Source organism: Leptosomus discolor, chromosome 19 (genome assembly GCF_034619465.1).
Source record: "Leptosomus discolor isolate bLepDis1 chromosome 19, bLepDis1.hap2, whole genome shotgun sequence".
NCBI classification, from domain to species: Eukaryota; Metazoa; Chordata; class Aves; order Leptosomiformes; family Leptosomidae; genus Leptosomus; species Leptosomus discolor.
The window spans coordinates 7,948,099-7,969,527 of NC_141409.1; the positions used below are offsets into that span (position 1 = coordinate 7,948,099).

The window sequence follows — 21,429 nt, forward strand, 5'->3', positions numbered from 1 at the left end:
GCGGCCGCCCCCATCACGTGACGCCGGCGCTGGGGAAGAAGGGCGGGGCGACACCGCGCGGCAGGTCACGTGAGAGGGGAGCGAAGATGGCGGCGGGCGGGCTGTGCGCGAGGTGCGGGGACGCGGCGGCGGCGGCGGCTCCGGCGGGCGGTTGTGGGGAGGGGGAAGGCGGGGGGCGGCGCCGTCGTCCCTCGCTGCGCGCGGGGCTCCCGCCGCGGGGCGGGGCGGGGGCGGCGGCGGAGAGCGGCGCGCGGGAAGCGGGGGAGCGGGGCGGGGAGGGTTAACGGCAGCGGGGCCCGCGCCGGCCTGGCCCCGCCCCCCCCCCCCCCGCGCGCGCAGCGAGGCCCCGCCCCGTCCCTCGCCGAGGGGCTCCTCAGGGCCCCCCCGCCCCCCCCCCGGGCGGTGGGTGTCGGTGTGGGCGCGGGTTTTTTAGCGATTTTGCGTTTCGTTCGTGCCGCCGCGCTGCGAGAGGGGCGGCGGTGGCCGGAACGCGTCAGAAGGGTTTGCTGTGGCCGAGCCGGCGGCCCGAGTGACGCCAGCGGCCCGGCGGTGTCCGTCAGACACCCCCCCCCCCCAGCCACACACCCCCCCGGAGCTGCTCCCGGGGGCGCCCAGGGGTTGGTCCCCGCCGCTCGGGCGGCTCTTGGCGGAGGTAAAAGCCGCAGCAGCGCTGAGGCTGTCGAGTGAGCCCCGCGTTCAGCGGTCGCGTCAGAGCGGGGCCTTCGCTTGCCCTGAGCCCGTTTCATGACGGTTATTGTAACGCCTCTACCCTCTGGAGTGTTCCTCGAGGTCTGGTTTTTGTGAAGCGAGAGCCTGTGCCCCCTAACGGGGACAACCCCTCCGCCGCTGCCTGCGGTCGCCCCAAGACCTTTCCTTCCGTCCCTGTCCCGCGGTCCCGTTACCGAGCGGGCGCTGTTGACGAAAGGTCTCAATCACGACAAACTTATCTACACAGTCGCAGATAAGCAGCCACTTCTTTATTGCGGCTCTGGGAAGCACGGGGCATAGCTTCACCTTAAGTGCTCCAAAGTTACATATAACAATTCAGCATTTTATATCCTTTTTCTGCAAAGTCATGGTCTTTAACATATTTTAACGTAAGCATGCATGTTATGCCCGCTATTAATTTTGACATTTACAATGGTTGGTCCACCCTATTAACTAACTTCATTAATAGTCCTATACTAATATAATCATTGGTTATCTTGCTGATCAAGATCTCTGATATGCAAATTAGGATGGGGAGGATGTGAGGGTCTTCACCTTAACATTCCTTAGTTTCTCTGGTTTCATCACAAAAGATAAGAAGACACGCCAAGAATGTGTACTTTCACTCCCTGTACCTGTCTCCCTGCCTCCCTGTTCTGTTCTGGACAATTTCACAATTAGCTGCAGCTTTAGCTTTGACCTTCTTTGCAAGGCAGCAGCTGTTGTTTCTTAGCATAAGTGAGGTTTTGGATATTTCTTACTACAATGTAAACTAATATCATCAATACATAGCATTAGTTATTCCTTACAGCAATCAAGTCGTTCATTAAAAGCAATTAGTTATCAATGAAAGTAATTATCCGTTCAAAATGCAAACTTGATTACAACAGCACCACGCCGGGGTCCGTGGGACCGACAGCAGAGGTCGGGGGGAAGGGAAGGCGGTGGCAGCGTTGGCTCTGCGGGGCTGGCCCTCCGTTCTACGAAGCCGTTGTTTCCTTGGGGAAGTCCCGGGCCCTTTTGGGGCGCTCTGCGGGCTGAGGGGGTTGCACCGCCACGCCAGGGGTTCGTTAGCTCCCGCCCGGAGCGGGGCACTGGCGACCGAGGAGTTAGCGGGTAGAAATGGTGGGTGTGCTGGAAATGATAGCTCTTGTCGTTCATTTAAGCGGCACCACGTGCCAGGAGTTGCAGATGACTTTCAGCGCCGTAGTGAGTTATTTGGATGATGCCGTTCTAAAAATAAGTTAATGAGTGTTATTGCTTTTGTAGACCGTCTTTGCGTGGGGAGCTGTGGTGTTTAACTCCTGATTTGTATTCAGTTGCTAACAAATCATCGTTTGTCCGAAGTTCCTGAAACAATCTTTTTGGCAAACATCTTTTTTCAGAGCTGTCGTAGCGAGGCTCGTTTTTCTGGGTGCGTGTGCCAGGGTCAGGGTTTGATCTGTGGTACCTTACAGTGCAGGTTGGCTTTGCTACAGAGTTCCTGGGCAGAAACAAGAAGCCGAGGTTCAATGTTCTGCAGGCCTGTGGCAGATAACTCTACCTTATGTAAAGGTTGTGCCTTTACACTTCACCCAGTTTTATGTTCCACTTAGAGTGAAGGATGAAACTATTACAGAAGGTGTTTGGAGGAGAGCATTGAATGTTAGCTGAATAAAATTTTGGTCTATACTTTCGTTAGGTTTCCATTTACTAACCTCAAACATCCAAGTAGCAAATGTAAATTGAGCTCGTGAACCGACACAAATGCGATGCTTCTCTGATATCAGTCTGCGAGTCTTGCTGCATCAGGTGTCACCCCTCTTGGGTCTTTCCTGGCTTCGCCCAGGACATCTGAAACTGGTCAGCTAAAAACTTCTGTTGCTCAAAGTAATTTTTCTTACATTGCAGCGTGATCTGCTCTGAGTTAAGTGCAGGTTTGAAAAGGCATAAGCTAAATGGAAGCCTGAAATAGTGTTCATCATTAAAATACTCTCCACCTTTTGTTCACAGGAGCAGCAGAGAATTATGGACAATTCTTCTGGGCAGATCAGCTTTAAGAGAACCAGTAAGTCTGTGTCTGGCTAAGCAGGTTTGTCTGTCGCTGAAGGGACTCCTTGGCCAAATACATCATTTGTACATCTCTGTGAAAATTAGTGAAAATGTGTTTTGCTGCTTTTCACTCCTCCTCAGTGCAATTTTTGTTCCTCTGTCGCCTCTACTCGTCAGAATCATAGAGTGGATTGGGCTGGAAGGGACCCCCAGAGGTCATCTTGTTTATAGCTCCTTCATGATCTACCTGGAAGGGTGTCTGTGAAAAGGTGGTTCCCGTTCTGAAGCGGACACAAGTGCTCCTTCCTAGATGGCTGGCCTGGCGTACTCATGGGAGGGACAGCCTGCTTCCTGATTTTCAGGGATGGAGCCTGTTGCTTTCAAGAATTTGCCCAGAGGCTGGAAATCCAAATGTTTCTGAACACAGTCCCTTGCCTCCTGTTTCCCCTCCCTTCCCATAAGACTAGGCAGGGCAGCGAGCCGTCTCACAGTAACGCACCTCGAATCGGTCTGAATCAGAGATGTTTGTGTTGTTCCTGTCTCTCTGTGGTGGCGGAATTGCTTTGCTTTGCTTAAATTTAACAGATCTCAGCAGCGTACGTTGAAGAATCTGTTCAGTAGTATTTGGTTCTTATTTTTTTAGGCACAGATTGCAGCAGAATTGAACAAGCACTGGCAGAGATTGTTAGAGGGACTTTCATACTACAAACCGCCAAGGTATAGTAATTGCCTGATTTTAGACATTAACCTCTAAAATGGCATCTTCTAGTAAGCAGGGGAGCACGTTGAGTATTTCTGTCTGATTACATAAAAATAGACTTTTACCTTCTTGCGTGACTTGAGATTTCAGGAGAGGAGCAGCAACAGAAAGTGCTTAAGCCACATAACGTTTTTGGGCGTGAAATACAGACCAGAAAGCCGTAGCAGCAGGTTCTGCTGTCATTATTAACGTTGGGTGGCTCTTAACCCTTGTCTCTGCTGAGCTGCAGCGATCATGAGCCAGTGTGCTGCCTGCGGGGGAGTGACTCCTCTTAACACACAGTCGTCCCAGAAAGATATCCTGATTCCCTCACTGGGGAAGGTAGAACAAATATAGCCTGTGTTTGTTACAGTAATGATGAGCAATGTTCAGTTTTGTCTGGTGGGAAGGTTATGGAACATTGTTGTGTGAAACATTGAAAGGCCCTTGAGGAAAAAGCAAAGGTTCAGTTTAAACTGATAAAACGGAACTTTGAAATTAGGCCGATTTACTTCATTCCTTGAGAATGCTGCATTTTTAATTTCTAACTAAAATTTCTTTTTTCTTTAGTACGACCTCAGCAGAAAAAATAAAAGCTGATAAAGATGTAGCTGCTCCACTGAAAGAGTTGGGTCTGAGGGTCAGCAAGTTTTTGGTGAGTGAAGGTGCTCCCTGCTTATTTGTTATCCCTGCACTTGGAATGCATTGTTGTTTGCACTCTGATTTTTAAGTAAACTTCTTGAATTTGAATAGGGGCAAACTTAAGTCCCTTTCAGTTCAAAATATCGGAAGGATGTTAGAAGTACGCTCTGAGGCTGTGGGTCAGAAGCGATGAGTGACCTCGAGGTGCTTTGGTTTTTCAGGTTAACGTCCCTGCTTTTCAGAAGCACTCACCCGCTTTTGGTCTTTCTTGGGTTCTTTCAAGACATCTGAAACTGCTCAGCTTAAAAACTGGTGGCCCTGAAATCGGTTGCCGTGTTTGAAAGCAGGGTCTGTTTACCTGCAGGGTTATGTTCCTTCCAGCCAGAAGTTTAGAATTCAGTGGCTGGTGGCGGGACCTTTATTTAAATGACTGTTGTGCTCCTTTTGCTGAAGTGAAACTGGCTACATCTGAGTGACGTCGAAGCTTAGGTATTTTGCTTCCAACAGAAGTGCTGACTAAAGCAAGCATCTGCCTGCTGCAAAAATTCTCTTTTGGCGTATTTTAGCAATTACTTATTTTGCAGAGAAGAGCTGTGTGAATGCTTGGCGAGAATCTTCATCTTTAATGACTTCGGTTGCCTTTTGGTTCGTTTCAGAGCATCTCTTGTTTTTTTTCTTTTCAGGGTCTGGATGAAGAGCAGAGCGTGCAGTTGTTACAGTGCTATCTTCAGGAGGATTACAGAGGGACAAGGGACTCTCTGAAGGTCGGTAGCTCCCGTTTATGTTCTGTTTACTCCACATCTTTCCTTAATACCAGTAGTTTGTTGATGCATATGGTCACATGTAAGTCCGAGTTCTGATTTGGAAGTGGCTTTGTAGCTTTTCTGCTCTGAACCTACAATGCTCAAGTGCCGCTTTAAGGAACTGTGAGAGCAGATATCCAGGCCTGACTTTTAGTGCCTCTTCCTGCTGGAATCTTGCTGCAGGAGCTCAGCTCCTCTCTCTATTGCAGGAATACAGGAAAGCTACAGATTTGTGAAGGAGAGTGAGTGGAGATGAACAAATGTGTAGTTAAAAATGAGTGTTTTGGCTTTGTGCTTTTGGAATCTGTCTTTCCAAAAGAAATGGAAAATAAAAACGTCTTTTGGTTATTTCAGTCTTATTTTGTGAATACGTATTTTGTCTGTAGGTATTTCTTTATTTTGTTGTGTTTTGCTTACAGACAGTTCTTCAGGATGAAAGGCAGAGTCAGGCTCTGATGCTGAAGGTTAGTCATTTCCATTTGTATTTCCTGTTGAAAAGATCTCTTGACAAGAACCAGTTTTATTTCTGTGGGTCCAGAAAATCTTGGAATGATTGAAGTATTCCTTCATATAAAGAACAAATTTTAGAAGATGCTTCTGAAGTAGGGGGATATGGATATAGATTTGAACAGTGTCAATAGCTGCTACAGGAAGGGAATTTTAGGCTTAATATCATGGAATTTAGCCGGGCAGATGTGCGCTCCCTTGTTTTCCAGAGCTTGTAGGTTTATATGTTGTCTGAAGTGACAGCTCTGCAACGGAGGCTGATGATCATATCTGACAGAGGATAATAGGGGGGAGGAATGAGAGCTCATCCCTCTCTGTCTTTTTGTCTTTCTTTTCCAAGTTTTCTCACTTAGCAGCGTTAATTACGGACACGTCCCTGTGGGCATGTTTTATTGAGGTCTGTAAAGTTAATTATTTGTTTTTCAGGTAAGTCAGTAAGTTGAAGCTCCATCCGTAGCAATGTTTGAGCAGTGTATGTTCTTGTGATGAAGGCCCTTGGCAGTGTGTGGAGAGGGAGGTGTGTGGGGGTCGGGCGCCATGCCCCGCTGCTGTTGCTGACACTGTGTGTTCCCAGCTCGCTGACTATTACTACGAAGAGAGGATCTGCATTCTGCGCTGCGTCCTCCACCTCCTCACTTACTTTCAGGATGAGAGGCACCCTTACACAGTGAGTACAGCAACCTTGTCCTGGCTGTGGTGTCATTGCAATAGGCTAAATATGTAAGTTTTGCGGTAATTGTCCACTTGTGGTTGTAAAAAGTGTGGGAGAAGTTCATTTCTTTCTGTGTTTGTTTAAGGCACAGTACTTCCAGTGTGTTGAAAAGTTGGACAAGGAGCTAGTCCCTAATTACCGCAAACAGTTCGAAGCGCTGTACAAAGCAGAAGCTCCTACATGGGAAACACATGGAAATCTCATGGTATTTTGTTTCTCGCTGTTATTTGTCAAACTTATAAAGTCTTTTCTTATACATAGTGGGCTGGAAAATGCATGTGTGCAGATGCAGTTAAGGATGTTTCTCCTGGTCTGAGAAACCTACAGTCTGTTTTCTTTGTAACAGAACACACTTCTGCTCAGAAACAGAGTTGCATGGAGCGTATTATTCCTTGTAATAAATCCACTGGTAGCCCTAGGCTGACAGGTTCGTTTATGTGTAGCTGTTCATAGTCTCTCGGCATCAGCACACTGTATTTATAGTGGCTTTCCTTGCCATTGGTACAAACCGCTGGCCACCCGAACTGTCGAAACGCTCCAACACTTCTCAGTTTGTAACTGCTTTGACTGACCTGTGAGCTTCAACACATGATGGTAGAACTTTTCCTTGTGCAGACGGAACGTCAGGTTTCCCGTTGGTTTGTGCAATGCCTCCGTGAGCAGTCCATGCTCCTGGAAGTCATCTTCCTCTACTATGCATACTTTGAAATGGCATCTGAGGAGCTTCTGGCGTTTGCAAAGATGTTCAAAGAACAGGGATTTGGCACTAGACAAACCAACAGACATTTGGTAGATGAGAGCATGGATCACCTGGTGGATCGTATTGGGTAAGCACCGTGTATATTTGTGAAGTGAGTACGGAGCAAACCAATTGTTTTCCTCAGGAAAAAAGCATTTATAATACTGGCTGCTGCCTCTTAAAATCACTGCTATTTCAAACTAGCTTATTGTGGTGAAGGACAAATAGCTTTTCTGGTCACATTGGAGGTTTGTGACAAAATGAACGTGTGATTGCAAAGTAGAGAGGTATTTAATCTGGCACCTCTGGTAAGAATGGCAATGAAGAGACCACCGCTCCTTCTTGGGTGGTCTGATGGTGAAGTGAAACTGCACCTTCGCAGTCCTGTGCTGGTAGCCCGGCTGTTACCTGCGTGGAGGCCAGTGCTCTCCCTCTGACCTGTGCTGTTAACCGTGGTGCTTCCGCTCGAGCTACCGTGGGTCTGCTGACCAGCGGCAGTAATGTCTTCACTTCGCTGCATGGGACTTAACTCGAGCTGCCGCCAGCGGGAACGAAAATCCTGCCGGGTGACTGGGAGTTACAAAGGTGGACAAGCTGTCTTTCAGTGACCTTTTTTTTTTCCTGTCTGTTCAACCAGACTAGAAATGGTAGTTCTGAAGGTTGTAATCTGTCGTACACTTGCATTTCAAGACAAAATTTGGATTACCTGCTGTTATTTTCATGTAATTTCTTACTGCTTTAAAGAACAACTGAATAAAAGTGAACTAAAGGTTGTTTTTGACCACTTATGATTTAACACTCCCCCCCTGCCTGCCCTGAATTCTTAAATAAGGTTTCTGACCTACTTGTTTTTATTCTTTTCCTGCTTGTAGCTACTTCAGTGCTCTTATTCTGGTGGAAGGCATGGAAATTGACTCCCTCCATGAGCGTGCCTTGGATGACAGGACACAGGAGCACAAGTTAGCCAATAATGAGCGCATCCACCAGGTAAAGCACTGGCAGAGTGTAGAATCGTTAAGGTTGGAGAAGACCTTTGAGATCATCGAGTCCGATCATCAACCCAATGCCACCATGCCCACTAGACCGTGTCCCGAAGTGCCACATCTTCATGTTTCTTGAACACCTCCAGGGATGGTGATTCCACCACCTCCCTGGGCAGCCTGTTCCAATGTTTGACCGCTCTTTCAGTAGAGGAAATTTTCCTAACATCCAATCTAAACCTTCCCTGGTGCAACTTTGAGGCCAATTCCTGTCGTCCTATCAAGGAGTAACCCCTTGTCAGGCCTAACAATACAGACCTTACTGTTGTTACCCAACCAGTGCTGTTTAAAGCTTATATCTGTGAGTTTCTGATCCTGGGATTTGTTGACCAAGTGTAAGAACTACCATCCACATAACATTCTGTGGCAAATAAATGAAATTAATTCCTTTCCCACTTATTTCCTTGGTTATCTTGGACCTTTCTCTAAGGAAAGGTGTGTGCACAGAAATAGTCAGTGTGAACTTTCCAGAAGGGAATGAAACAAAAGATTTGTAATGTCAGAGCTTTTAGGACAGAGATCGTTTGAGGTTAGACCAACTATTAGTCGGTAAACCATGCAGAAAAACAGACTGAGGCTTCAAGTATGTAATTTGGTCGGTGGCATGTGTGAAATAATTACCTGCAAGGGAAAGGTGACTGTTAGCAAGAAGATGCAATCAGCTTTGTGCTTGGTGAGTATGAAATGTTTTCAGAAGATCTCAATTACTTTGCTTTTGTCTTGTCTCTGCACAGGAGATGGACAATCAGCTGCTGCAGTTGGGGGATGTCTCACATCATGCTCCGGTGCTTTTGGCCTGGGCTCTGCTCCGTCACACTGTAAACCCAGAGGAGTCCACGAATATTATCAGGAGGATGGGCAGCACTGCTATCCAGCTGAATGTTTTCCAGTATCTGACAAAGCTGCTGCGGTCGCTGAGCAGTGGGGGGAAGAATGTGAGTTTCTTATAATCATACACGTAAGCTCTTGAAGGTTTTTAACTGCAGCTCGTGTGGAGGTATGAGGGGAGGCGGATGATTTTGAACCAATGTTCTTTCAAACTAAACGCAGTCTTAAGCAGAGTATGCAGTAAAGCGTGTTTGATCATCTTCCCTTCTTTCAGTGAAGATCAGAAATCAAGTTGAAATGAAACAGATTTTTATGCGCAAATAATGAAAAAAAAACCCAACAAAAAAGCTTTTGTAAGTTGAGGAACTATATCTATTTTGAGCAGAGTAGACTGCATTTAATGACGTTTGTTGGTTTCCCTTCGTAGGTGTACTTGCCGTTGTGGTTCTTGAATATGAGGTGATTTAACTCTGCGCTGTTCTCTGTCTATGGTTTCATTAGACAATACCATGTATGAGAGAAAAGCTACTTTGTAGGCAGAAACCTGTGAAAGCAAGTCCTTTTGATTCCTGTGAACACTTGAGTGCTTTTTTTTTAGGTTTGGAAGGCATTTCTAATGATAATGGTAATGGCAAGGTTTCTCATTTCAGTGAAATATTTCGTGTTAGTGTGGAACTTAACTAATGACTGCTTCCTCTTTGGCTGCCCCTCTGCTGACTGCAGCAAGGATGTACGAAAAAGGCAGTTGCTCAGTCTGTAAAGCGGATTGAGTACAGTTACAGTGTGTTCTGTAATTTGTAGTCTTTCCCATAATGGCCTTGAGTATTCTTTCTTTCCAGTGTACCGCCAGCACGGCTTGTATGTGTATTTATGGACTCCTTTCCTTTGTCCTGACATCACTGGAATTACATACATTGGGCAATCAGCAGGTAAGCTTCCAAGGCTCATTGCATCTGTTGCCTAATTTAGAATAACCTGTCATAACTGATGCTAGTTACTTCTGTTAAATTGTAAATCTGCCTCTGAGACTGCAAACTTTCCGTGACTCGGATAGATCTAAAAGAGTGATTTGCTGGTTTTCCTCTGCGTTTAAACAAGGCAAACTTAGTAACCTCTGCAGACTGGCTGACTAAAAAGGAAAGAGCCTGTCTTGCACTTGAAGTCCTGTGGATTTGAAACTAGTTGCCAAAGCAACGGAAATAATACATACTCCATTTTCAAGTGTGGGAAGACATCATATAGCCCTTTGCAGACACAATGGACATACTTGTCCTGGCCAGTCCATTCATGATAAGGAACGTGGCTTTAGGCTCTCTGTGTTCTGGGTTTGGGTGTGTTGGGTGTTTCTTTCTGTTTTGACTGGAGCAAGAAGTTAGGTCTTGGCTGGTAAACATGGAAACTTAAATTCCAAAAATGTGGCAGAACTTGGTTGGCATGAAACACCCCTGTGTAAAGTAACTTTTATTTCTTTGTCCTCTTTTCCTTTGAAGGATATAATTGACGCTGCATGTGAAGTTCTGGCAGCTTCCAGCATTCCTCAGCTCTTCTGGAAGACGGTGAGTGTGCTGGCAACTTCTTTGACCTACCTCGCTTCTAACTAAAGCCTGATAGAAGTTACCCTTTTAGGAAAGGAACAGACTGATGGTATTTAGTTAGTTAATTTCTAGGAGGGCCTGAGGAGCTAGCGTCCATTTGTATCTATCTTTGATTTACTTTTGCCCTTTCCTGCCTTTTAGGTACAGCCTTGGCTTTACTCTTGAAGGATACTGGAACAAGTTTTAATATAGGTGATAGTTTAAACCAGGGCTGGGGTTGCAAGGACTGAACTAACTGCTGGCAAAAGCGTTGTGCTTATTTTTTTGTTGTCACAGAATTAGGGTGAGATGTAACGCATTACAGTCTTACTTCCTGCCTTATCTTGCACAATGCCTCATGCTTTAGTCTGTGCAAGGGCTGGAGTGATACTTTTGTGCATGATTAATGTTAAATGTACAACTTAAAAAGGAGCTGTATCCTTGTGCTGTACTAAGACCATTTTAGCATTTCTTTTTAGTAATAAGATATTTGTTTTCTGTTTCCACCACCAGGAACCTACTGCAGGTCTGGGTATTATCCTGGACAGTGTGTGTGGGATGTTCCCCCATCTTCTCACTCCTCTTCTTCAGCTGCTCCAAGCCCTTGTGTCTGATAAATCTACTGCAAAAAAGGTACAAGGTCTCTCTCGGTGTTCGGGAGATGATTTATTTCAAGACAGGGATAACATGCTGTGTGATAATGCTGTCTGATTCTTTCTTTCCATCACATGTGCTTATCTCAATTGCAATCTTAGATAACAGACATTAAGCTTTTGTCAAAGAGCAGTGGACAGTGCTGTTGCAGGGTATTGGATTTTTTGGCTTTTAGAAAACTTCAACTTTAATGGCTGAAAATTAAGATACTGCCTAACCTTTTAGGTTGTATTTCACTTATAAGAAGTTCCTGGTTCATTAGATGAGACTTGACTGGACATGTGGGCTGTCTAATAATGTTTTGGTAGAGTTGATGTGTTAGAATGATACTGTACACGTCAAGAAAACTTTCCTGTTCCTCGAAATGACCTGGGTGGTTAATTTTTAAGATGGTCTGGCTCTTCGGCTGTATTGGTTAAGCTCTCTCTGTATGCAGGTGTACAGTTTCCTGGATAAAATGTCCTTCTATATCGAACTGTACAAGCATAAACCCCCTGATGTGATCTCTCATGAAGATGGCACGCTTTGGCGAAGACAGGCTCCAAAGCTCCTCTATCCCCTTGGTAAGGAAGCTGCACTCAACCTTTTCTTATTGAAATTTAGTTCTTTATCTGGCTTCTAACTCATGGGTAGATTTGTGACTTTATTTCACCTGCTTCTTCAATCTTTAGGACTAGGTCAAACAAATCTGCGGATACCTCAAGGAACAGTGGGCCAAGTGATGCTGGATGATCGGGCTTATCTGGTACGATGGGAGTATTCCTACAGCAGCTGGACACTGTTTACCTGTGAGATCGAGATGCTGCTCCATGTTGTATCGACAGCAGGTGAGATAGGCTGTCAGTATAAGAGAGAATAAATAATTGTTAACGGTATCAAGTTGAGGTTAATAGTAGGATTGAACAGCTCTGAATACTTTTTAAAGAGCATGGAATACTTTCACAGAAGCCTGATTTTTTAAATTATTATTATTCACTGCAAAAGGCCAAGAGCATGTAGTGAAATGAGATAGATTTTAGATGAGGGAAAAGTTGAGATAGATTAAAATAAATGGGTTTTGGTATGGGGAATGATCGTGGGGATGTGTGGCAAGACTAATGTGCGTTGTTCCAGATTTTTTTACTGCTTAAATATGATTTCGCAGTCTAGTGTTAGTTCTCTTTACCCAGATGTGATTCAGCATTGCCAGAGAGTCAAGCCAATAATCGATCTGGTTCATAAAGTCATCAGCACCGATGTATCGATAGCTGATTGCCTTCTGCCAATCACATCGCGAATCTACATGCTCCTGCAGAGGTGAGTCACTGACCAGCGTGAAGCCACTAGCAGTGGAGGATCCTGAGAAGGTATAACGAGCTGGGAGGAGGGCTAATTACTAATTTTAGCAAGAGCTTTATGAGAAGTGTGGCTCAGCACTTGAACTCCCCAAGACTGGTGTTCACTTCTCAAAACTGTTGGGGCTACACACTGTTCGGTGCTTTTCCACTTCTTTCCTGAATGTTATGCAATTTTATCCATTTAAAGGTGGTTTTTATTGGTAGCTGTATTTACATGGAAGGGGAATAGAACGCATCATTAGAGCAGTAACTTCCAGGTGTACTTATTAACTCTCCTCTCGGTTTTAACTGCCTGGGAATTGATGTTCTGCTGCATAATTACGGTTCACTGTGACATCTGCTGTCTTGCCAGCCTTGCCTCTTGCAGTAAATGGGTATGACTCAGGCGTGAGGGGGAGGTCGCAGGTCTAGACTGAAAGTGCAGACTCTGCTGTCTGTATTTACCTGCTTAGATTAAATACTTGTGTACTTCAGCGAGAGAAGTTTTTTTGATTAAAACCACAGTATATAGGCTAGACCACAGGAGGCAGCGCATTTTATGCATACCATTTCTCTTTTGTAGGCTAACAACTGTAATCTCTCCCCCTGTGGATGTTATTGCTTCTTGTGTCAATTGTTTGACAGTGCTGGCGGCTCGGATGCCAGCCAAGGTGAGGAAATGATCTTCTGGGCTTGCTGGGTTTGAGAATTGGTAGACATGTGTATGTGAACGAGAGGGAATATCTGTACCTTTTCTCTTGCAGGTTTGGACTGACCTCCACCATACAGGGTTCTTACCATTTGTTGCCAATCCAGTGTCCAGTATGAATCACGTGATTAGGTATTAATGATCCCCCCCACCTTTTTTTTTTTTTTTTTTTTTTGCCTAATCTATTCATAACATGTCGTAAGAACATTTTGCCACTGTGAAATCTGTGCCTCTGACATCTCTCACCGGTGTCAGGCTCCTGCTGTTCATGTAATAAACCCTCTTGCTCGTTTCGCAGTGCAGAGGGAATGAATGCCGGGGGCTATGGAAACCTGCTGATGAGCATAGAACAGCCTCAAGGCGAGTACAGTGTTACCATCTCCTTCCTGAACCTGATAACAACTCTTGTCCGGGTGAGTCCCTCCGGAGTGGTCTGCGTGTGCAATCAGCTGTAGGCTGTTAGGATAGGAGAGGGACAGACAGCCGTGTCTCAGATCGATGTCCTGCGCAGCGGGGCTCTCTGAGTAACCGTTGGTCAATGCTCCCTTCCACGCTACTGCTCGTGCTTCCTCTGTAGTCTGAGTCTTTCAAAAAACTGGTTTGATTTATCCGATCTGCAGAAGAATAGAAATTGTTTGTAAATCTGTCCCCGTGCTCGATAGTTTTCTCGTACTTTAAAAGACATATGGCATATCTTCCTGCAGAAGGTTTCTTGTCCTTTTCACCCAAAGGGGGACAATAACATTTCTGTTCATCCTAGGGACAACTTGGCAGCACCCAGAGCCAAGGACTTGTGCCCTGCATTGTGTTTGTCCTGAAGGAGATGTTACCAAATTACCACAAGTGGCGTTATAACTCTCATGGAGTGAGAGAGAAAATTGGTAAGGGAGTTGAAGGGGCTAGAAGGAGGAGGAGGGGAAAAAAAGGATCACCTGTCTTCTCAGACAAAATATGTGAATTTGTCTTCCTTTTTGTCGTCTTACCCTCTCTAGCAGCCATTTGGGGTTTGTTTTGTACATCCACCAGTGTTGCTAGATCCTGTGATTTGTTTGAAAACAGTAGAAACTAGGCAACAGATCTTCACAAAAACTGAGTAGTCCATTTCATCTCTGTTTTAGGATGCCTAATTCTGCAGTTGATCCATGCTATACTGAATTTATGCCCCGAAATGGATCCTCGCAGTAGGTAAGACAGGTGATGGGTTTCAGATCTGCACTGGCCTGGCTTACGGTGCAGGAACCGCTATCGTTTTGTTTCAGTTTCTGAATGCAGATGAGTAGGAGCGAACTGGTGTAGTTGTGTAGCGCTGGTTTCATCTCTTTTTCGCATTAGTGGGCACAGGAAGAGTAGAAAAAGATTAGGGGCAGAGCAAACCACGCTGGCTTCTACAATACCTGGTGAAGAAAGAGAAAACAGTAAACACATGTCGTGGGGCAGCCTGCCATCCACCTTCCTGTTTGGTGTATCCACTCTGAAGGAAGTAGAAGGGAGAATGAAGTATGGGTCAGTGATGGTGGAGAAATTGAGAGATTACCTTGTGGTAGTTTTCTAAGTGCTACGTGGCAAAATACTGCGAGTGCTCCTGGGGATGATGTCCCGTGTCGTTTGTGTCTCGCAGCAATGCCCCCAGCCTTCAGTCCTTGTGCATCTTCAGCCTGGCCAACACTGAAGCCGGGCAGGCGGTCATCAACATCATGGGAATTGGCGTGGACACGATTGATATGGTGATGGCCTCCCAGTCTAGTAGGTGAGTGGTGGGTTTCCTTTCAGCAGCGTGAGGAAACGAGCAAGTGGTGTGTGAAGTGTGGCTTTGACTTGATTGCGTTGAACGGGGCATCAGCAGAGCAGCTGGCCGCGGCAGCCGGCCTTGTGTGGTCTGGAGCAACAAGCCTTGCTTGCTCCAATCTTTGCTGTCCGCTCTCCATTTCATGCAGTTGTTTTGGTTTTCTATTTCTAAATGACATTTGGAGCACACCAGTGGGGGTAAATGTACTCTAATGTTTAATGTTTGCTGGCAGTTACGTTTGTTCTTAAAGAATTCACTTGAACTCAATTTTGTAAGACACTGAATTAGAAGCAAAAGGATTAGAGCCAGTGTTAGAAGTTCTGTCTCTTCAGGTAACACCAGAGTTCAAGTCACGCTGTGCTCATGAGTAAATCGTAGTAAGGCTTGGGCTGTAATTTTGGAAGTGCTAGGGATGGTCAGTCCGGTTCTGAAGGCAGCTTGAAGTACTCTGGAAGTATTGAAGATCTCTTCAGTGTTGAGTTCCTTAACTGCCTTATGTGGCTCTCTAAAGGCTTGAATCTTTTGCTTTAGCTATGGTTGAATCTCCTTTCTTCTCTTCTCTTTTCCTGGCCAACTTTACTTGACACATAGCCAGCCAGCCTTGCTAGCAGGTTGTTTCTGATAATCTGCATTTCAGCAGCTTGTGTGTGGTGACCTGACAGTCTTATGTGTCTTACAACCCCCGATGGTCGGAGTATTGAGTTTCCTCTTTGAATGTTGTGCAAATCAGGAATGTTGGGTGTCAATACAGTTACTGACTTTGGTTTCTTTTTGGAAACACAGTGATGAGTCACAAGGCCAAGGTCAACTGCTGATCCAAACAGTTAAGCTGGCGTTCTCGGTTACCAATAACGTCATCCGGTTGAAACCCCCCTCTAGCGTGGTATCTCCGTTGGAACAGGCACTTACTCAGCATGGTATGTATTTCTCCGTGGGGGCAGCCTGGGCAGCTGTGGTTTTCTGTGTTGTTTGCAAATAGTCAGTGTGCATCTCGTTACAAACAGTAGTTAAGATATTAAGGTTCCAAAAAGTGGTTTCTAGTGATGGCAGAAGGCCTGTTCTCCCTCCACTAAGGCATTCGTCTCCTCTGGGACAGCTTCTGAAGTATCAAGCAAACGCGGCTCGTTTGCTGCTTTGTATGAGATGGGTGTAATTACGGAGTGTAGTAAATCAGCTGCCGTTGGTACCTCTGGTCTTCTGGAAGAATGGCCTAGTTCTCACTTCCTGCTATGGAAATCATGGTTTGATAAACAGTTACATCTTGTTGGAGTTTCTTCTTTTGATTTTAATTGGTTTTTTTTTTTCCCCAGGTGCTCATGGAAACAATCTTATTGCGGTTTTGGCCAAATACATCTACCACAAGCATGACCCTGCGCTTCCCCGCCTGGCCATCCAATTGCTCAAACGACTGGCCACGGTAAGAGGAGACTCACAAAAGTGCTCCTGTGCTTCTCCCCTTGTCACCCATTCCACCACTGAAATTCTTTCAAGATAATTTCTTCAGGCTTTTTTGTTTGTATCAGGGAGCTTAATGCAAGTCAGGGGCAGGCAGTGTGGCCTGAAAACTGTAAGGCAGAGCCCATTGAGAATCACGTAAAGGACCCTTTAGTTTTTTAACATAATCTCCTGTCTCAGAAGTCACTTGGCATCTCACTGAGAGGCTTCACGCGAGTGGGGTGTTTTCTGCAAATTATTTGCACATCCAGTTGATTTCTTTCCACTTTTTTGAGCAACTCTCTAAAATCACAGTCCTAAACACAATTCCTGCACCCTCTAAACTGGAAATTTAACATCATACTGAGAAGAGGATCCTATTTAAGTTTTTATCAGGAGCTTTCATCTTTGCCTTTTAGACTTACTCTTTTTGGCTACTAAACTTCTGAGAATGTATTTGCAGTTTTAGTAAAGCATATCGATCCAGCTCTGGGTTTGTTTGTTTTGAGAAACGTTATTCCAAAACCGTTTTTCTCTCTGTCTTTTCCAGTTTTGTCACAACCCTTAAGAAATAGGTGAGGGATAGAGTTGGCAAAGAGGAAAATTTGGATCACTTGGCAGGTTTCTTCCCACTTAATGACCACAACTTTTGAGTTCCCTCACATTTGCTCATAGATTCAGCATCGAATATTTTGGAGTTTCACTTGGAAATGCAAATCACCTTTTATATAGACAAGAAGCTTTCTGTAGAGTTTGGTTATTTTTGCTTCTGAGCTTTCTTTCCTTTTGCAGGTTGCTCCCATGTCTGTTTATGCCTGCCTTGGTAGTGATGCTGCTGCCATCCGTGATGCCTTCCTCACCCGCCTGCAGAGCAAGATTGAGGACATGCGTATTAAGGTCATGATACTGGAGTTCCTCACAGTGGCAGTGGAGACACAGCCTGGGCTCATTGAGCTGTTCCTGAACTTGGAAGTGAAAGATGGCAGCGATGGGTCAAAGGTAGAACAGCAGCCGCTCACCCAAGGACTCACTGGTCTTTTCGTGCAGCACCCATAGCGGTCTCACGGCACGAGTCTCTCAAATCTGATAGTTCTTACCGTAACCTGATGGGCTTCATGTAAAGATAAATGCAGCTCGTGCTGGGGGTTAATGGGTGTGCTGCTATCCCAGTTTCACTTTTCCCTCTAGCCAAAGAGAAACTTTCCCCAATATTTCAAGGCGGATTCTGAGTTAACCTAAGAACGTCTGCTGGCTCAGAGCAAAGATCCCTGTGGCCCAGTCTCTCGCCTCTGACAGTGGCCAGTCAGTGAGAAAGCTGAAGGCTGAGCTACAATGGACAATGTCAGCTTTCTGGAGTGTCCTCTCTGGTGACTTGCCGCTCAAGGTCTTCTTGGGTTGGGACCTTTGAAGGCCCTTGGTCATACAAAGTCTTACTTAGCTCATTTTTTTTATTCCCCTAAAAATATTTTTTTCTCTCCTGTGTGGTGACTACATTCCTTGTAGTTGTACACAAAATACACGACGGCATCATGAACTCCAGATTTATTTCTCTGTGTATTGTTCAAGTGGGATCAAGGACGTTCTGCTTTAGCAGGTGCCTACGTAGTGGTTCTGTGGCGACGTAACCTCTGCCGTTTCCTTTTGCTTTAGGAATTCAGCTTAGGGGAGTGGAGTTGCCTCCAAGTAGTCTTAGAGCTGATAGACTCCAAACAACAGGAGAGGTACTGGTGCCCTCCCCTCTTGCATCGTGCTGCCATTGCCTTCCTGCACGCTCTGTGGCAGGACCGTCGAGACAGCGCCATGCTAGTGCTGAGGACAAAGTGAGTTGTGGTTTGTCTACAACGCGTTTTCTTTCTTTTTTTTCCAAAATGCTTTTTCTTTTGTTCATCAGCCTTTTCAGGGACATTTGCATCGTAGTGTTTGTGTGCCCTGCTAAGGGTACGCGGTGTGTGGGCTTTGAATGTCGTCTCTCAGCAAAGGATGGGAAGCCCATATGTGCTTGTTCAGAAGCAAATGTATTTTGTTCCCTTTCTTTTATACAAAGCTGTATAATTTTATATTTACCAAAGCATATTTTCTGTGAAGTTTGGAACAGTTAAAATGCTGTTAGGCATGTGGCAGGGGGGAGATAACTGGTGTTACTTCTGTGTATGTCTTTTAGGCCAAAGTTTTGGGAAAATTTAACCAATCCGCTCTTTGGGACTCTTCCTCCGCCTTCAGAATCATCAGAGGTGAGTTCCATCAAACAAAAGGAAGGTAGTTACGTACCTCTCAGAAGAGGTTTCCAGGTGCTGTAGGTGGCTCTTCCCTCTGCTTGCCGTGTTCTGAAAGGAGGTGTGATCAAGTGGTTAAACGCAGGCAGGAGATGAGGTGAATGCTTTCTGGCTTTGCAGAGACTGTACAGCCATGAACATGTCTTTTGACATTCTCTGCTCTTTATTCACACATGAAACACGAACAGATGTTGCCTCACATCTGTGGTGACACTCCACTCTTTGGGAGGTAAGCTGTCTGTGGCGTATCCGTACCACGGGTCCTGTGCTGTTTGGCAAAAGAAACTCTCCTCTTTTTTTCTTCTTAGGCATAGCTCAGGCTGACTGGTATCGCAGAGGAAGCAATTAAGTTCTTGTTCTTCCTTTCTGTGGGAGTTTCCCCTTCATTATGACAGTCCCGTGCGCTCCCTCAGGGTGCCGCTCTGAACGCAGCTTTCGCTCCTTATGTCACCAGGCCCTGGTCAGTGACGTAACTATTGCTACGGTGGGAGAAACAAGTCTCCTGCAAAGCTGGAGTGTCGGTCACTGCGAGTGGTGGGTAGGGATGAATCAGGATGCCGCTCACCCTGCACAGCTTGGTGCTCAGATTTTGCCTTTTTTTTTTCTTTTTCTTTTTTTTTCTTTTCTGTCTTTATAGCTCAGTGTCTTGGATACCTGTGCCTTAATCATGAAAATCATCTGTTTGGAGATCTACTATGTTGTGAAGTGAGTCTTTGGTAGTCTGTCCTTCATTCCTGTACTTTTTAATTAACTAAACTCTGTGTGTGTTAAATCTCGCTAGGCTATGCAGGCTTTGAGGGACCAAGTCCATGTAATGCTCTGAAAATGTGGGAGGAACAGTGATTTATAAACAAAATACAAACGAGCATTTGAGATTCTTGCAATCGCCAATTGCGGAAGGAGATGTCACAGTCGTTCTGTAGCCTGTAGGTGAGAAAATCAGTATTTTTCTTGTATCCTGGAATGAGAATATACAGGATTTATACAGTATATTCTCTTTGCACGATACAAGAAAAATACATTTTTTTAAATTAAAACTAATTGTAAACTAAGCTAAGTACACCTACTGTAGTGATTGCTGAATAGTATTGTAGTAGTTTTCTCTCGCTTACTTTGTTTTCCTGAACATAACTGCCCTTTAATATGTTGAAAAGTCAGGATTAACTAAAATCTCTGCTTTAAAAAAAAAAAAAAAAAAAAAGGTAGATTTTCTTCAGGGATCATGTTTTTCCTTCACATTTGATGCAAAAAGTGGGATTCCCTGCACAGGTCTAATGTGTGGAATAACCTTCACTTGCAAGCTGTGTCCTTCACTTTCCTGCCTGAATCTCAGAAGAAGTAGATTTTCTGATGAAAGAATAAATGAAGATAACTTCTCCTCTTGGTTTGGTCAGGGGCTCACTGGATCAGTCCCTGAAAGACACGCTGAAGAATTTCTCCACCAAAAAGCGCTTTGCCTACTGGTCAGAGTATGTGAAGTCACTGGCTTATCATGTGGCAGAGACCGAGGGCAGCAGCTGTGCCTCCATGACGGAGTATCAGATGCTCGTCTCAGCCTGGCGGATGCTGCTGATAATCTCTACTAGCCATGTAAGAGCCACCTCTTTTCTTTCATGGTAATCTGAAATTACATTTTGAATAATACAATGTCAACTTCTTAGGGCCAGCTAAGCCATAATGAAGAATTCACTGGTTTTCTTTCCATTTTGTTGTACGTATACTTACCACGCAAGCTGGCACGAGCGTGGTACGAGAGGTTAGAGTAGGTGGTGTTTTGCTGTTTGATCGAAACGGGTGTATTGTCTGTCTGAGCAGAGGAGGGAGAGGTAGTAAATAATGTTTATAGCAATTCTAAGTAATTGTGTAATCTTGGAAGAGATTTTGCTGAGTCAAGTGAGGCCGGGATATGCCATTAGGGAAATTAGTCATTGCCGACTTCTTGTCAGCTGTTCACTTAATACTTCAGTGATTTCTGTAAAACTGCATCGTTCAGCAGCTGTAAAACCTGATGAATTCTTAAAGTAACAAGTGAAAAGAGTACTGATGTTAGGCTGCTAGGAAGGTGCCTCTTTTGTTGTGCTGGGTTGATCTCTGTCTTTATGGATCTTAGGCGGATATAATGCACCTGACTGATTCTGCAGTTCATCAACAGTTGTTTCTGGATGTGCTAAATGGGACCAAGGTTTTGGTAGGTCGTCCTTCCTCTCCGTTCTTTAATTTCCCAATTGCTTCTCTTTGTGCTGTGAGGAGTTTCTGCAGCTGCTTGCCATGGCAGGGGTTTTAGATCCTGTGAAATTGGGCTGAAACAAGATCTCTCTCCCCAAATTGATGAGCTTCTTACAAATTTTCTGTGTCTCATTCCTGTTACCACTGAGTGACCCTGCAGCGGGTCCTGACTGGTTCCCTCGATGCTGCTAGCTGCTGAAGAACAAACCTGCTCATTTGCTGGCAGTGCTTGGGCTGAGGATTTCTTAAATGTTCTTACATGTGACTGTTGCGCCTGTAACTCTTGCAGTATTTCTTCTTAGCTCCTAGTTCCCATGTCCGTATCCTGCCTGCAGCTGGGGTCTATGCTATGTACCCTTCTGCTGATCCTGCTCAAACAGTGGAAGAGGTAGGTATTTTGTTTGGATAATTATTAGTCACTGCTAAATGTACAAACTTGGGAGATTATGTTTAAATGTTTTGTTCTGGTGAGATTTGCTTTGTGATTTGGGGAGGAAACTGGAGCCTTATCATAGAATTCTCTTTTGGGGTGGCAAATGTCTGTGGGTTGTTGCTGAAATCTCTTGTAGCAATACATTTATGGTTTGGCTTCCTGCTTGCTGGTGAAAAATGTATCAAAAAAGCTTTTGTGATAGTCAGTCCTGCATTCTGACTGTTCTGTGGAATGTCTTCAGTGAGATCCAGGTGGTGACTTAAACTTTACTGGGA

At 45.1% G+C, this 21,429-nt stretch overlaps 1 protein-coding gene across 2 annotated transcripts in view; it reads left to right on the top strand.

Moving 5' to 3' along the window:
* The first annotated feature begins 71 nt into the window (after window positions 1-71).
* The window catches only part of NUP188 (nucleoporin 188), a 29,988-nt gene continuing 8,630 nt past the window's right edge, over window positions 72-21,429 (top strand). The window contains exons 1-32 of one of the 2 annotated variants that reach the window (XM_086475925.1): window positions 72-112; window positions 2,701-2,755; window positions 3,383-3,456; window positions 4,049-4,133; window positions 4,804-4,884; window positions 5,343-5,387; window positions 6,005-6,097; window positions 6,228-6,347; window positions 6,758-6,969; window positions 7,754-7,868; window positions 8,656-8,856; window positions 9,589-9,678; window positions 10,240-10,305; window positions 10,837-10,956; window positions 11,414-11,540; window positions 11,649-11,804; window positions 12,147-12,273; window positions 12,877-12,964; window positions 13,058-13,134; window positions 13,301-13,415; window positions 13,763-13,883; window positions 14,121-14,187; window positions 14,621-14,749; window positions 15,572-15,705; window positions 16,099-16,205; window positions 17,015-17,221; window positions 17,873-18,042; window positions 18,384-18,453; window positions 19,133-19,200; window positions 19,890-20,085; window positions 20,606-20,683; window positions 21,024-21,109. In XM_086475925.1, the coding sequence (XP_086332051.1) occupies window positions 87-112; window positions 2,701-2,755; window positions 3,383-3,456; window positions 4,049-4,133; window positions 4,804-4,884; window positions 5,343-5,387; window positions 6,005-6,097; window positions 6,228-6,347; window positions 6,758-6,969; window positions 7,754-7,868; window positions 8,656-8,856; window positions 9,589-9,678; window positions 10,240-10,305; window positions 10,837-10,956; window positions 11,414-11,540; window positions 11,649-11,804; window positions 12,147-12,273; window positions 12,877-12,964; window positions 13,058-13,134; window positions 13,301-13,415; window positions 13,763-13,883; window positions 14,121-14,187; window positions 14,621-14,749; window positions 15,572-15,705; window positions 16,099-16,205; window positions 17,015-17,221; window positions 17,873-18,042; window positions 18,384-18,453; window positions 19,133-19,200; window positions 19,890-20,085; window positions 20,606-20,683; window positions 21,024-21,109 (3,506 nt within the window). In that variant the 5' untranslated portion in view covers window positions 72-86. Of the gene's footprint in view, window positions 113-2,700; window positions 2,756-3,382; window positions 3,457-4,048; window positions 4,134-4,803; window positions 4,889-5,342; window positions 5,388-6,004; window positions 6,098-6,227; window positions 6,348-6,757; window positions 6,970-7,753; window positions 7,869-8,655; window positions 8,857-9,588; window positions 9,679-10,239; window positions 10,306-10,836; window positions 10,957-11,413; window positions 11,541-11,648; window positions 11,805-12,146; window positions 12,274-12,876; window positions 12,965-13,057; window positions 13,135-13,300; window positions 13,416-13,762; window positions 13,884-14,120; window positions 14,188-14,620; window positions 14,750-15,571; window positions 15,706-16,098; window positions 16,206-17,014; window positions 17,222-17,872; window positions 18,043-18,383; window positions 18,454-19,132; window positions 19,201-19,889; window positions 20,086-20,605; window positions 20,684-21,023; window positions 21,110-21,429 lie in introns of both variants that reach the window. The other variant, XM_086475923.1, reaches the window with a different exon arrangement.